Raw genomic sequence first — 14,558 nt, 5'->3', positions numbered from 1 at the left:
ACTGATCAAACCATTGATGCAGAACTTTAATAGTTAACTCTTCGACTGCCACCCCTATTCTACTTTAAGGTCCAGCAGCTCTTCAGCATGGTGACTTGTCGAGAATTGGATGGATCAAGGTTTGGTGCACATACACAGTGCTAGTGATCATGAGTACTTTATCAAGCTGATGGATACATAGATGTGTGCAGTCCTGAATATGGACAAAGACAACATTTATTTCCATGTAAACAATGGTTCCGCCATCACAGACAATTTGGATGTAACGCTGAATCCGCCCCTGTGTGGTGCTGGCATCACAGCACCACCATCAGGTTAGTACACATCACAGCACCACCATCAGGTTAGTACACATCATGCAGACATACTATTGAATAGGTGTTCTGCTAAAGAACTACTTAAAATAGATTTGCACAGAATGAGCTTTCTAAACAGATGCTCCCAGCCAAGGCCAAACCTCTGATTCTCCAGCTATTTTGGAGGATAGTATGAGCTATAAACCTCTTAAGAGTAACCAAATGAGTAAATGATCATTACAGCAATATCAGTAACACAGGATTATTGTTATAGCCATATAAGTGCATGAAAAAACTGGGGACCGATTTACCAAAATGCCCCCGTGATACTGTCCTGGACCCTTTAAGGCCCATACACACTGGGCGACTGAGCTGAAAGCAGCTGAAAATAGAAAGTTTGAGCGGCTTATGTATTATGATTATGAACTAAAACATTAATATACAGATACAATTCTAACAGTTTAAAAACTAGATAGAAAAGAGCCCTAAGGGGCATACACAAGGGGCTATTGTATAAGTGATCTGTCTAGATCACTTAGAAATGAAGCACAAACCGCTCCGTGTGTCCACCCCATAGCGATGGCGATGTGCAGTCATGCGCATCGCCATCGTCGGCTCAGATCTTTAGCACATGCCGTAAAAATCTAGTCAGATCACTTATAGCAAGTGAGTTCAAATTAGTACAAAATAGTCACTTAGCACAAATCGCTATATATGTATAGGAGACCTAGACACTGGGAAGTTCACGGGAGATTGATAACCCTAAATTGCTCAGCACAAAAGTATAGCTCACATCTCAACGTGTGTATGCCCCATTATACTGTAAATTAATAGGACATGCGATAACTGGACATGCGCACAGCATATACGTGCAGATAATTGGGTCCAACTGTAGTCAATTCACTAGCAAAGACATCACAACAATGCAGATCTTTTACTTTAAACAGGCGCTGGATTTAATCCTATTTATAAAGACGATTCTAGGCGTAATGACTCTCCTTGTGCATGGATATCATTTACAGATTCATTTTATAGTCATGAAGCCTGAGGCAGGAACCCGCAGCAGATAAAACAGGTATTGATTTCTTTCTTTTGCTTAAAAATGTGTTAATTCTCAGAGGCATAAAGACTCCAAAATCATTAATAATAGTTCTTAATTGAGGTGCTAAAAAGCCTACTGGTTTTTGCCAGTGGCGGCTTTGCCTTTCCTTTGATGTCTGAGAATTTACCAGCTTGAATTTGTGTTTTGTAATATCAGGAAACATTATATGAATTACTGTAGCAATGTAGGAAGCTTATGCTTGGAAATGATGCTGGCGGCGTTTTTACTTTAATACTATCAATGTTATAAACTGCTTATTATAAACTTACATTGAAATTGTCTTACCTGTAATACTGTAGTTCCGTCTCCAGCTCGTCTATGTGCATCTGGAGAGCAGGGACTTTGCTTGATTTTTCTTCTAAGTCCTTAACTTTCCCATAACTCACTAGAACCGCTTGTTGGACATCTTCGACTTTTCTCCTCATCTCCACCTGTTCCCTGATCAGTCGCTGGTTACATTCCTCCAGGTAAACCAGAACTTTCTGAGTTTTACTTAACTCTTCTTCCAAGTCTCTGTTCATTTGAATCACCTCCTCCATTTGTTCATCTGTTGAGTTCTGTATGAGATTGACTTCTCTCTGGACACATCTTGTTGTTACGGTGTAACTCTGTGACAGCACCTGCCTGTTTGCAATGGTAGGGATGCTATCCATTCTCTTCAATGCATGACTTCTGTGCAGACCAACCTATTATATACATATACAAAATACAAGCTTAATACAGAAAAATTGTTTTATATAGAGGAATATTTTAAACAGATAATTGTTGCTGTTTCCCCTGCATTTTGGACCTGTTAGTTTTTTATTATAACACCTCTAAATAAGGGTTCATTTCCCATTAGGCCAATAAAGCACCAATTGCTGTGGGCAGCACTCGTACACTTGTATTATGGTCAGCCCAAATTTTGCACTGAACAATGGACCTTATTCTTCTCCGCTCACAAGGCCGTGTGCAGTCACACAGGGACGATCGTTTCGCTTTGTGCATTTCTGTGCATGCGCTGGGTGCGTGCGCCCATGGCAAACAAACTGTTCGCTGGGTGCACGCACCCATCCGTGCGGAGGGAGGAGTTGGTGTGGAGCTGCGGGTTGGCCATTAGCATATGGAAATGCCCAGCATTTTATGGGCATTCCCATGAGAATTCTGGGCATTCTCATGCATAATGGCCTGATTGTAGTCAAATCATGTAGCTGTCATGGATGAGAGTTCCCCAGGAGCCCTCCCAGGAAGTGGCCGTTGTGCAGGGTGATGAGGCTGGTACCCAGCAATCATCCAACCCCCATTAGATGTTACAGTGCTACTGATTCCAGCATGTGGATACATAGATACATTCCTGAACTACGTATGATATTACCTGATGCTCAGTACTGTACACTACAGTATACATGCTTAGCCTTCAGCGTTATAAATTATTAAGTATTTGCTAACAGGACCGACTACACAAAATACTTAGGTTAGGAAGAACATAAGCTGTGCCCCACCTCATAAGCTAACTGACAAACAATGTCATTTCACCTACAATCTGTTAATTGAGGATTGCATTGATATAGAAACGGGAATGTCAATGTGTTAGATTATATTGCGGCTTTATAGTACATTACCTCATGTTTTAAGCTCATAATGAAACTAATCCAAAACGGAATTACTTATATTCCCGCCAACGAAGAACAGTTACCATCCTGACATCTCCCTCGCTGTTGACAACTCGACAATCTACCCTACCCCACAAGCTCGTTGCTTAGGGGTCATCCTCGACTATGAACTGTCCTTTCTTCCCCCCATTCAATCTCTCTCCAAATCATGTTACATGCATCTAAAATACATATCCAAAATACGACCGTATCTCACACAAGACACTACTAAATCTCTTATCCATGCACTCATTATATGCCGCATTGATTATTGCAATAGTCTCCTAACTGGTCTTCCCAAGAACAGACTCTCACCACTGCAATCAATTTTAAATGCTGCTGCTAGGCTGATCTTCCTTGCAAGACGTTCATCGTCTGCTGATCTGCTAGGCCAGTCCCTTCATTGGTTGCCTGTATCTTACCGTATTCAATATAAAACACTTCTACTCGCATATAAAGCTATTAACCATACTGCACCAGCCTATATATCTTTACTTATCTCTAAATATCTCCCATCTCGACCACTACGCTCTACACAAGATCTGCGTCTCTCTTCTGCACGGATCACTATCTCCCATTCTCTATTACAGGACTTTCATTGGGCTGCTCCCATCCTATGGAATGCCCTTCCACGCACAATAAGACTCTCCACTAGCCTCCAAACTCTCAAGTGTTCCCTGAAAACTCACCTCTTCAGGCAAGCCTATCATATTTACGTTATACACGCATAACCCTCTGAGGCACTTATGTATTATATAGCTTCTCTTTTGGACCTACAAGCTATGCTATTACTGGTGCCTGTCCTTGTGTTTCCCTCCTATATCCCTATAGATTGTAAGCTTGCAGCAGGGCCCTCCTACCTCCAAGTCTGTCTGTTGTTACCCAGTTTGTTTTATCACTGTCTGCTATTGTAAAGTGCAACAGAATCTGCTGCGCTATATAAGAAACTGTGAATAAATAAAATAAATAAATAACTAATGTAGATGTATAAGACTCCTAGTCCTAGGACAATGCAGAAACCCCCTGGTGCCCAAGGGTAAGCTTAATGTGCAAGCCAATTATTGCTGTAAAAAGAAATACATAAACTTCTAAATCTTTGAGCGGGGTGAATTTTTGATAAACAGATATGTTTTGCTTTTCACTTATGTATAATGGGGAGAAATGTATACAGTAGATGTCCACCATCGATGTTCTCCAACTTACTTCCATTGGTGGAAATTCATTGTTGATTCAAACCATTAATGATGGACATGTGTGAATGCGGGGAGAGGTGTAAGCACAAAAACAAAGAAGAACTGTCATTGCAAAAACTATTAGAAATCAATTGTGGTAATCATCGAGGGCAGGGGCGGATTGGGAATTAAAACCAGCCCGGGAAATATCTTGAAGCAGCCCTAAACGGGGGAGGGGGGGGGGGGGGGGCGTGCCGTTGCGCGCCGGAGGCGCGCTCAATTTTTTGGGGGGGCGTGGTCTATCAATATGGGGGTGTGGCCTATTTCAACGAGGCCACGCACAATTTTTTGCCGCCGAGTTGAAAAAAAAAGCTAACGTTCGCATTATGCAACGGAATGAGAAGACACAGGATGAGAGGGGGTTGGTGCAGGGTGAGAGGGGTTGGTAATGAAGGGTGAGAAGGGGGTGACGAGGGGTGAGAGTAGAGTGGCAGGGTGGAAGAGGATGCAGGGAGGGAGGGGGGACGGAGGGTGGCGTACAATGCTGGGAGGGGAGATGCAGGGTGGCTGAGAATGAAGGGATTGAGGAGTTACACAGGGTGGCACAGGACGCAGAGTGTGAGAGGGGCATGGTGGCACAGGATGCAGGGTAGGATGGGGAATGCAGAGTGGCAGAGGATGCAGGGAGGGAAGTCAATAAGTGGTGGAGGATGCAGGGAGGGGAGACAGTGATGCCCATTATACATTTGCCACACACCATGATGCCATTATACATATGCCACACACCGTGATGCCTATATATATATATATATATATATATACACACACACACATACATACATACACTGCACACCGTGATGCCCATTATACATATCCCACACACCTTGATGCCCATTACACTTTAGAGCGTGCCCTCGGCTGTTTGAAACCACACACCCTGATGCCCATTATACATATGCAGCACACCGTGATGCTCATTATACATATGCCACACACCATCATGCCCATTATACTTATGCCACACACCGTGATACCCATTATACATATGCCGCACACCGTGATGCCCATTATACATATGCCGCACACCGTGATGCCCATTATACATATGCCGCACACAGTGATGCCCATTATACATATGCCGCACACCGTGATGCCCATTATACATATCCCACACACCTTGATGCCCATTACACTTTAGAGCGTGCCCTCGGCTGTTTGAAACCACACACCCTGATGCCCATTATACATATGCAGCACACCGTGATGCTCATTATACATATGCCACACACCATCATGCCCATTATACTTATGCCACACACCGTGATGCCCATTATACATATGCCGCACACCGTGATGCCCATTATACATATGCCGCACACCGTGATGCCCATTATACATATGCCGCACACTGTGATGCCCATTATACGTATCCCGCACAGCTTGATGCCCATTATACATATGCCGCACACCGTGATGCCCATTATACATATGCCGCACACCGTGATGCCCATTATATATATGCCGCACACCGTGATGCCCATTATACGTATCCCGCACAGCTTGATGACCATTACACTTTAGAGCGGGCCCTCAGATGTTTGAAATCATGTGATGGGTTGCCAGCCAATAGGAGCACACATTTACATGACATGATTGCTACATACAGTGTAGTATGTGCCAGTGCCCCTGATGGATGGACGTGTTCCCTCCCCAGGAGCCGCCTGTCACACACCCCAGTCTTCCTGCAGAAAGTTTTTTGTTGCACTGTGTAGCCTGCAGCACTGCCTGAGCCCCGGCCTGCAGCAAATACCAACAGGTTCATAGCGAGGATACAGAAGGGAGGGGCAGTACCTGTAGCTCAGCCAAAGAGGGGGGGGGGGGGGATCCGATGCCGTCTCCGCCGCTCTGCACTCACTGCGACTTGTGCTGCTGGATTGTTTGGCGTGCCATCGCCTGTCCCATCACCTGAACGGCCGCGGCGCCCCCTTCCTCTGTGTTTGATCCCAAGCGCGCAAAAAACTTGTGCTGCGCTGGCTGCTGGGGATCAACTTAGCAGCAGCCGCACACACACTCAAGGGGGCCGCGGGAGCTGCTGGGGTGTGCGACCACACATCACTGCTGCCAGGGATGAGGCTAGCCGCGGCCATCTTTATTTTGGGAAAAGTGCTGTGGCCGCGGCCGCTAACCGCGGAGAAGGTGGTCTGGCAGTCCGCGGCCCAGCCAGGGGGGGCGAGCGGCCGCTGCATGGCTAAAATGGGCCGGCCCACCGGGAAAAAGCCCGGTATCCCGGTGGGCCAATCCGCCCCTGATCGAGGGTATTCAATTTTGATCTGAAAGCCACTCAAAACACCAAGTTTGAGCGGCTTTCAGCTCAAAGCCAACCAGTATATACGGTCGGCAATGAGTTCTGATGCACGCTCCCACATCATCGCCGGGAAAGCTGCTCATCTGCTGGTATTAGCAGCAGATGAGCGTTTTTTTGGAATGGCTTTGCATAGAGCAGCACTATGCAAAGCCGTCCGCCCCCCGCTGACCTCGCCGGGCAGGGGGAAATTGAAACAGTGTGTATGCACTTTGCAGCTTTCCCCCCAGTGATCCTCGCTGTCCATACACGCTGAGCATAATCACTCAGTGTACTTTCCTATAAAGTGCATCTGGATTTTACAAAAGACATTCTATTAACAGTATTTCTCAATATACAATGTGGTCCTACTTGATAGTTCGACATTCAATAGGTCAACCACTAGCAAAATATCGACATGGTAATAGTCGACACATGAAAAGGTTGACATGATTTTCATGATTTTTTTTTTTAAACTCACTTGTTCTTAGTACTCGGGAGAATACAATAGTGCGCTGTGCATGGCAAGTATTGGGGGAACATGTTGACATGTTGATATAGACTCAAAAACCCATGAAAACCTTGTATCATCATTTCCACGTGTTGTCCATGTCCATGTTGACATTTTGCCTGTGTCGACCTTTTATTTATATCAACCTTTTTCATTTGTCGACCTTTTGCCTGTCAACTAATAGTACACCCATCAAATGTGTATCAGTACCAGTACCTGCTTACTGCCCTATACTTGTAATGCATGTTATATGCACAAATCATCTTCTGGAACCCACCTAAATACAGTCTCAACATCTCAACAAAATGTCCCTACAATGTCCAGAGACTTCGGTACCAACTCACCACAAATTGCTGAGTCAGATACCAAATTACTTAAGCAATTCAACTTTGGTGGGGTGTGGAGTAAATGCATATGACTCTCAGTGGGCATGCTTTCTGAGGTGAGATAAGCTCTATCCCTGTTCTGTGCCCAATCAAAATCAGTGAGGCTTCTGTAACCAATGCCATCTGGAGATGACGTAGGTTTCAGCAGCCAAACTCCAAAAATGTTCAGTTTTTAAAGCTTGCGGAATATTAAGTGGCTCCAGTGGATAATAACGAGTGGGCCTATTACTTGACAGGGTATTGTCTAATCGCTGTGCCCAATTATCCCCCCACAAATGACATAACTCTCTTGTTGGATAAAATTGGCCACAGCAGCCATCTTTATTGAAACAATACAAAATTAACAATAATCAAAAACATTCCCCACGGAAGGTGGTCCCCGAGGCCCTCAATAAATCAATCCACACCTCTAAGCACTTCCAGGAGTTGTTACCCCCAGCCGATAGCGATTGGCTCGAGGGCACCAATTGTCAACACCCAGTGCTCATTAATTAGCCTCACCCAGGGGAGTCCAGCCCCCTCATGGGGCCCTCCCCGCCGCATAATTAAGCCTCAATGCCACTAACCTCGAGGACCCCCCTCCGCCACCAAGCACGGGGTTAAGCCCTTGACCCCGGGCGACCCCCCCACATCCGGAACGCTGTTTCTATCCCTTCCTGTAATCCCAAGGACCAAACATCGATCCCTACAGCGTTCAAATGCACACCGTCTCCTCTCCAAAAAGCACCGGCACCAGACTCAAGTTCCCTGTGCCTCACCACTACCGCGCCGTTTCTAGCCATAAAACGCCCAATTGCCCTGTTGACTTTTATCCGTGCCTTATTGATCTTGTCAGCCGACCTTGCATCCCTCCAATAACGGCGCGGCACAATATCCGACCAAACTGTGATCACCTCTGGAAACATTGCCCATAAACGTAGGAGATCAAACTTGATATCCCGTATCAACTCCCTAAATGGTCTGCTCCCAAGGTCATTCCCTCCCACGTGCAACACTAATATGTCGGGAGCCCTATCGAGCCGAACAAAACGGTGAAATTCCTGTAACATTCCACTCCATACCATACCGCGCTTCCCCAGCCATCGAACCACCGCCTCCTCTCTATCCAAACCTAGCTGGCGGCCGTTCGGTCTGACATCAGCCCGCAAAGCTCCCCAAAAGACATATGAATGTCCTAAAATCCAAATCAGGCACGGGGGATGCCCTAAAATTAGAAAGAACACAATCAGCCTCAACAATCCCCTAAACGAACATATGAACGAAAACGAGACGATTCCCATCGCCCAATGCGCTTAATCAGCTCATCTCCCAAACCCATCCTAGCAGCCTCAGTTGCGGCCCCGATGCGGAAAGAGTGACCCGCGTATTCCTCCCCCTTGAGGCCCAACGTCCGCAGGACTGCTCTAAACACGCTTGTGAACTGGAACCGTGATAAAAAGGACCCATTCGCATGCATCAGCAAAGGATCCCTTTCTCTGCCCACTCTGACTTCCTTAAATATCCTCAGCCGTGCTACCGGGCACATATCTGAGCCTGGTACAGAGAAGAGAACTACCTTCTTCCCCCTCCCTAATTGATCCGTCTTAGACCTCATCACCACTAGCTCCACCCTATCCGAGTATAAATCCACATCCTCCCCTAACAAACCTCCCGGCCTGGAGACGCTTGGACTCACGAGTTCACCAATCCGCAGTGCCCCGAAGAAGGCAAGCGAAAAGGCTACCCCGAACAACCTTTCCTCGAAATTGGAACTACAGACCTCACCCAACTTCCTGCCCATATTCTGCAACAACTGGAAGGACACCGGCCTTCTCTGATCCTGTACTACATGTCCTTTTCTCCAGCCTTTTAAAGCCTGCGCAATCAGGAAATTCTTTGTGACATCAGGCCTCCCACCTGCACGAAACCCAAAAGCTAAGCCCGCCATACAGCGCGTGATCTTAGCCACTGACCAACCAATCTCCTTACAATGGCCTATGTATAGCAAGACAGCCAACTCGTCATCATCCTCTTTCAAACCTACTACCTCACGCCATTCTAACCAGCTCCGCCATTCCTGATTGTATGCCGACCATGTATTTGGGGCCAAGGATTCCCTGATGAGCTGATTGACTACCCGTCCAGCAGAGCCCAGAGCCGACTCGGGAACCCGGTCCCCTCCCTGTCCGCCTCTGGCGCCAACTCCCGGAATCGTTCCCACTGTGAACGAGATAAAGAATCCGCAATGCCGTTAGAGACACCGGGAACGTGCCTAGCCACAACCCACAAATTCAAAGCCAGACATTCCAATACCAACTGCTGCCAAATAGTAACCACCGGCGGTGAAGATGCCGACAATTGATTAATAGCCATGACCACCCCCAAATTATCGCAGTAAAAACAAATCTTCCTATCGCGGAACAGCTCACCCCAAACAACAACTGCAACCAAAATAGGAAACAATTCCAACAATGCTAAATTTTTAACCAAGCCTCTCTGCACCCAAGACTCCGGCCACCGGCCCACACACCAATGTCCCTGGCAATAAGCCCCAAAACCGCCACTCCCAGCGGCGTCTGTGAAAAGGTCTAGCTCTGTAGCCACGCACGTGTCTGACATCCACAACGCCCTGCCATTAAAGGTTTCCAGAAAAGATGCCCACACCCGCAAGTCCCCTTTCAACTCGCTACCTAATCTGACAAAATGATGAGGAAGAACCACCCCTGCTGTCGCTGCTGCCAGCCTCCTGCTGAAAATGCGGCCCATCGGCATAATGCGACACGCAAAATTCAACTTACCCAGCAAGGACTGTAATTCCCTCAATCTGATTTTCTTCAACAGCAACGCCCTCCCTACCTCGGCCTTCAAACCCAGTAACTTTTCTTCAGGCAAGCGACACTCCATATTCACAGTATCAATGACAATACCCAAAAAACTGATCACAGTCGCAGGGCCCTCCGTCTTTCCCGGAGCAAGCGGGACCCCAAAGTCTGCCGACACCCTTTCAACAGTCCTCAACAATAAATCACATACACCGGTCCCCCCGGGACCAATACATAAAAAATCATCTAGGTAATGAATAACTGAACTGCACCCAGAGACATCCTTAACCACCCACTCCAAAAAGGAACTAAAGGCCTCAAAATAAGCACACGACAAGGAGCACCCCATCGGTAAACAACGATCAACAAAAAACTCCCCATCCCAACAACATCCCAACAAGCGCAAACTGGTTGGATGAACAGGCAGCAACCGGAATGCCGATTCAATATCAGTCTTTGCCAACATGGCCCCTTTCCCAAACCGCTTCACCCACTTAACGGCCGCATCAAAGGATGTATAAACCACCGAGCAGATGTCAGGGTCAATGCCATCATTGACCGACGCCCCTTTTGGGAAGGATAAATGGTGTATCAGACGAAACTTGTTCGCCTCCTTTTTTGGCACCACCCCCAACGGAGAGACTATCAAATCTGGCCACGGTGCCGCCCTAAACGGTCCAGCCATACGACCCAGCTGCACCTCCTTAAACAGTTTTTCCCGCACCACTTCAGGATGCTCCCTAGCAGACTTCAAATTCCTCCTAAAACTTCCTGACACCTGCACGTCAGAAGGTATCTTAAAACCTTCCCTAAACCCCTCCTCCAACAAGGCGGCTGTCTGCTGGTCAGGATACCTACGCAGATAACCCAGCATCCTTTCCAGCCGAACTGGTGTCGCCCCCTTTTGAACTACTGTCTCGGGACTTCCCTCTGAAGCATTTATTTGCCCCATGGTTCCCTCCACATGATGAACATTCATGCTTGAATTTGCATTTTGCTCCAAACCGGCATGACCCGTCGTTGAAGGCAAAGCAGAGTCCCTTCTGCATGGCCGTCCCGCTTGTGGCCTCTCTCGGCCCCCCCCCCCCATCCCCACGAAAGGGCTGCCCACTTTTTATGGGGGCCGTTACCTTTAACCATAAAGCAATATCCTTATGATCCCAACGAATGTTGGGGCGAACCGCCTTCCTCTGCCTAAACTGTTCATCATACCTGAGCCAGGCCATGCCCCCGTACACACGGTATGCCTCTCCTATCGCATCCATGTAACAGAATAAGCCTGAACAATTGTCAGGTGCCTTCTCCCCAATCACACTAGCTAAAATAGCAAATGCCTGTAACCAATTTGTGAATGACCGCGGTATCAGCCAATACCGCCGCCGTTCCTCCTCCTCCTTTTTCTCCTCCTTGCGGGGCCTATCCAGGTTAAAACGCTCTAAGGGTAGTAATGAAAATATATCCACATATTCCCCTTTCCAAATCTTCTCCCTCACCTCCTGCTTCAGGTGGGCCCCCAATGGCCCCTCAAAACATACATACACCTCCCCTTTCGCAGTGTCACTAAGCCTCCCACTCTCATCCTGCGTCACCACACTGCCCCCTTCAGCCCCTGCCCTGCTGCTGCTTTGCTCCCCGCCGGATACCAGCACCACGCTGCTCCCCGGCACCCCACTGCTAACCAGCACCCCACTGCTAACCGACACCCCACTGCTAACCGTCACCCCACTAATGCTAGCTGGTGTGCCCGAATTCTGCGGTGCCCATGCTGCCGCCGGGGACGGCCCCGCCCCCTGCCGCAAACCCACCAGCCAATCTGCAAAACCACTCAATAATTCGGTAAAGCCCCTACTCATTTCCCCCTGGGGGGCTAACCCCCCCCCCCCCCTGACTTTGTGCTAAAGCATTAATAGACATAGAGACAGACTCACCAGGCTGCCTGGGGGCTGTGAACCCAGCAGCCGCAGGTCCAGTGTCCTGACGGGTCCCAGATGAAGAAGGACCAGGTATCTCTCCATCGTCTGCTGACGCTGCCATCTCTCTTCTCCTGTCATCCCGACCTTCAGGTATAGCACCAGCCGGCGTGACCGCATTGGAGGCGGAGCCAGCTGTGCGTCTCTCGCTCCGTGTACCAGGCCTGCGGTCCGCAGCCTGTACTTCTGCCCCCCTGGCACGACTCACCCCGCGCTGGGCAGCAGCATGCCCCGCCGCTCCAGGTCCAGACCCACGTGACGCCGGATCTTCTTGCACGTGGGGGGGGTTCCCCCCGCGCGGAGGGTTCCGCCTGCATGTTGGATTCCTCCCAGACCTGGTCCTGCGGGCGGAAGGTGCCCGGCCAGCAGCCTGGCCTGGAGGGTCCCTGACGGGGCTCCTAGAACGGCGCTGAACCCTGGGGGACACGGATGGGCTGAAGCGCTCCGGAGGCCTGGACCTCCGAGGCCGTGCGCCCGCTGGAGCAGCCTCCTGCGTTGCTGCTCCCAGTCCCCCCAGCAGACCTGACATCTGCTGCTGCAGCCACTCTGTCCCTCTGGTGCCTGCTGCCTCCCTGAGGGCAGCCAGCGCTGCAGATACCTCAGCATCAGCGTTTGGGGAAGCCATGGGAGATGCAGTGCTGCTTAGCTGTTCAGAAAAATCTCCCAGTGACCCCTATTTCCTGCCTGCACTCTGCTTATATACCCTTACTACACCCCGTTAAGCCCCTCCCCCTATGACCCTCTCCTTAGACACCCCTTCTATGACTGTCCAGCTAGTCAGCTCCCTACAAACCCTGTCAGGGGAGCCTACCCCCCAGGCTTTGCCTCCAGTCCGGCTCCTACAATAAAGATGCAGAAGCTAGGGTTTTCCCATGTGTAACGGGCACATTACTGATAATACATGACTGAATATAATAGACCTCATAGTGTACAGTAAAGAGCTACAAGGGGGTTGTTTTGAAAAGCAGCATAAATAGAAAAAACAGCTAAATAGACCTGGAAAAACTCTTCCAAACACATGACATACTCTGAGTACTTAAAAAAAAATAGTTTCAAGGAGAATATAGTCTATAGTAGAATGTGGTGCATAAAGAGCGGTATGCTGGGTGTGTTTAATCTTAAATGCTTGTTGAAAAATATTTCTATATAACATCAGTAGCAATATATTTTTGGGGAAATCTTGCAAATATTGGTGCTAACATTTCTGCTGCAGTACTGGAGTCCTTGTTTGCAACTATTTGCTTTGATATTTTTTTTTCATTCCACTCAGCACACTATACATGATAAATAAACTTCCAAATGCAATTTGCCCTTGTGTGAATTCCTACTTCAATGAAAATTTTTTGGTATTGTCCTTTTTGAGTGTGTAACTAAAGATTACTAATAAAATATTCCACAGCTTACGTACAATAGCAGCAGCAGGTGCTTAGATAATCAGACACAGATCACAGGATACAGGCCATACTTGCCTACTCTCCCGGAATGGCCCAGAGGCTCCTGAAACTGAAATTGTTTGTTGCTCCCGGCCCACCGGAAGAGTGGGCAAGTCTCTCGGCCAGCACCACCAGTGTGTAAAAATCCCCTGGATCCACCAACATGCCATTTTTTGCTCTGCCCCTGACATGTGTCACTCTCCCTTGGCCACACCACCAGCAGGTTTAGGAAACTGTATTCTCTATCACAAAGGGTCTACAAGATTTTGCTGAGAGTCAGCAGCAGATGCTGATGAAACTGAACAGAAGTCATACTAGTGACTGTCCTTGCTCAGAAATTAGTTAGTGGAACCCTGGTTGCAACCAACAGAATCAGGAGATTTGATTTATAATGCAGGTCAGCAGGAGAAAGGAGCTAAACGGGATGCAGCATCAGGATCCAGGAGGGTAGGCAACTATGACACACACCAGCTAAAATATGTGAAGAAGCAATGTACATTTTTAAGGTTTTATATATGCTGTGTAAATATATATAACCACTGCACTCGCCACACCCAAGTTGGGGAACATTAGTTTAAATAAATGAAAGAATGCGAGCTCACCATTGTAACCTCAGTCACCTTAATACATAAATAATGGGGTCTTGGTTCATGAATTGATCAATGATTGTAAGTTTACAGACCCCTTCAAAGGACCCCAGGACATTTTTGAGAACCAGCTATCACATCAGATTCAAACTAAAAGTATGCTGCCTGGCATAAAGCTCACCTGCTAACTAACCCAAGGCTTTTATAGGTGAGACAGTCACGGAAAGAACTTCTCAATTAGCTCTAGAGAAGAAGCGGACACAGGTTTCAAATAAATAAGCTGACACCGGGGTGCATGCACAATTTGTATAAGGATCATCACAGATTT

The 14,558-nt window shown here is 47.8% G+C and overlaps 1 protein-coding gene across 1 annotated transcript in view; it reads right to left on the bottom strand.

The window, feature by feature from the left end:
* The window catches only part of EFCC1 (EF-hand and coiled-coil domain containing 1), a 118,162-nt gene that overhangs the window by 62,367 nt on the left and 41,237 nt on the right, over window positions 1-14,558 (bottom strand). Inside the window, exon 4 of the mRNA XM_083156435.1 lies at window positions 1,684-2,084. Within this exon, the coding sequence (XP_083012561.1) occupies window positions 1,684-2,084 (401 nt within the window). The remainder of the gene's footprint in view (window positions 1-1,683; window positions 2,085-14,558) is intronic.

Source organism: Crinia signifera, chromosome 8 (assembly GCF_055691185.1).
Source record: "Crinia signifera chromosome 8, ASM5569118v1, whole genome shotgun sequence".
Taxonomy (NCBI): Eukaryota; Metazoa; Chordata; class Amphibia; order Anura; family Myobatrachidae; genus Crinia; species Crinia signifera.
This window is presented reverse-complemented; position numbering and strand designations above follow the sequence as displayed.